At 65.7% G+C, this 391-nt stretch overlaps 1 protein-coding gene across 1 annotated transcript in view; it reads left to right on the top strand.

Moving 5' to 3' along the window:
• The window catches only part of LOC100745304 (T-box transcription factor TBX20-like), a 30,139-nt gene that overhangs the window by 28,963 nt on the left and 785 nt on the right, over positions 1-391 (top strand). The window contains 1 exon segment of the mRNA XM_012388298.3: positions 1-390. This exon segment is cut by the window's left edge and continues 15 nt beyond it. Within this exon segment, the coding sequence (XP_012243721.1) occupies positions 1-390 (390 nt within the window).

Below are 391 nucleotides of genomic sequence, written 5' to 3'. Positions count from 1 at the left end.
GCGGCTGCGGCAGCGGCAGCCGCCGCCCTCGGTGCTCAGCAGCATCAGCAACAACATCATCAACAGTCGCAGCAGCAGCAACAGCAGCATCAACAACAACAGCAGCAACAGCAGTCGCAGCATGAGAGCTCGGCTCACGCTTTGCCCCCGTGGATCGCTCCGTCGACGGCGCTCCTCTACGGAACCGTCGGCCAAACGCACCCTGGAACTAGGCCGGCGACCGGAACGACGTCTCCGTATCCGACCGCGGCGACTACCGCGTCTTTTCCCTACCCCGCGGCGCTGCCCTGGCCCTGGCAACCACCACCTCCCGTCGCCATGATATCGCGAAGATCTTCTCCTCCCAGCGCGACCGCCGCCTCCCTCAGGTACACCCCGTATCCTCCACCCG

This window comes from Bombus impatiens, unplaced genomic scaffold (assembly GCF_000188095.3).
Source record: "Bombus impatiens unplaced genomic scaffold, BIMP_2.2 scf_0548, whole genome shotgun sequence".
NCBI classification, from domain to species: Eukaryota; Metazoa; Arthropoda; class Insecta; order Hymenoptera; family Apidae; genus Bombus; species Bombus impatiens.
Note: the sequence above shows the minus strand (reverse complement) of the source record. Positions and strands in the feature narration are given on the sequence as shown.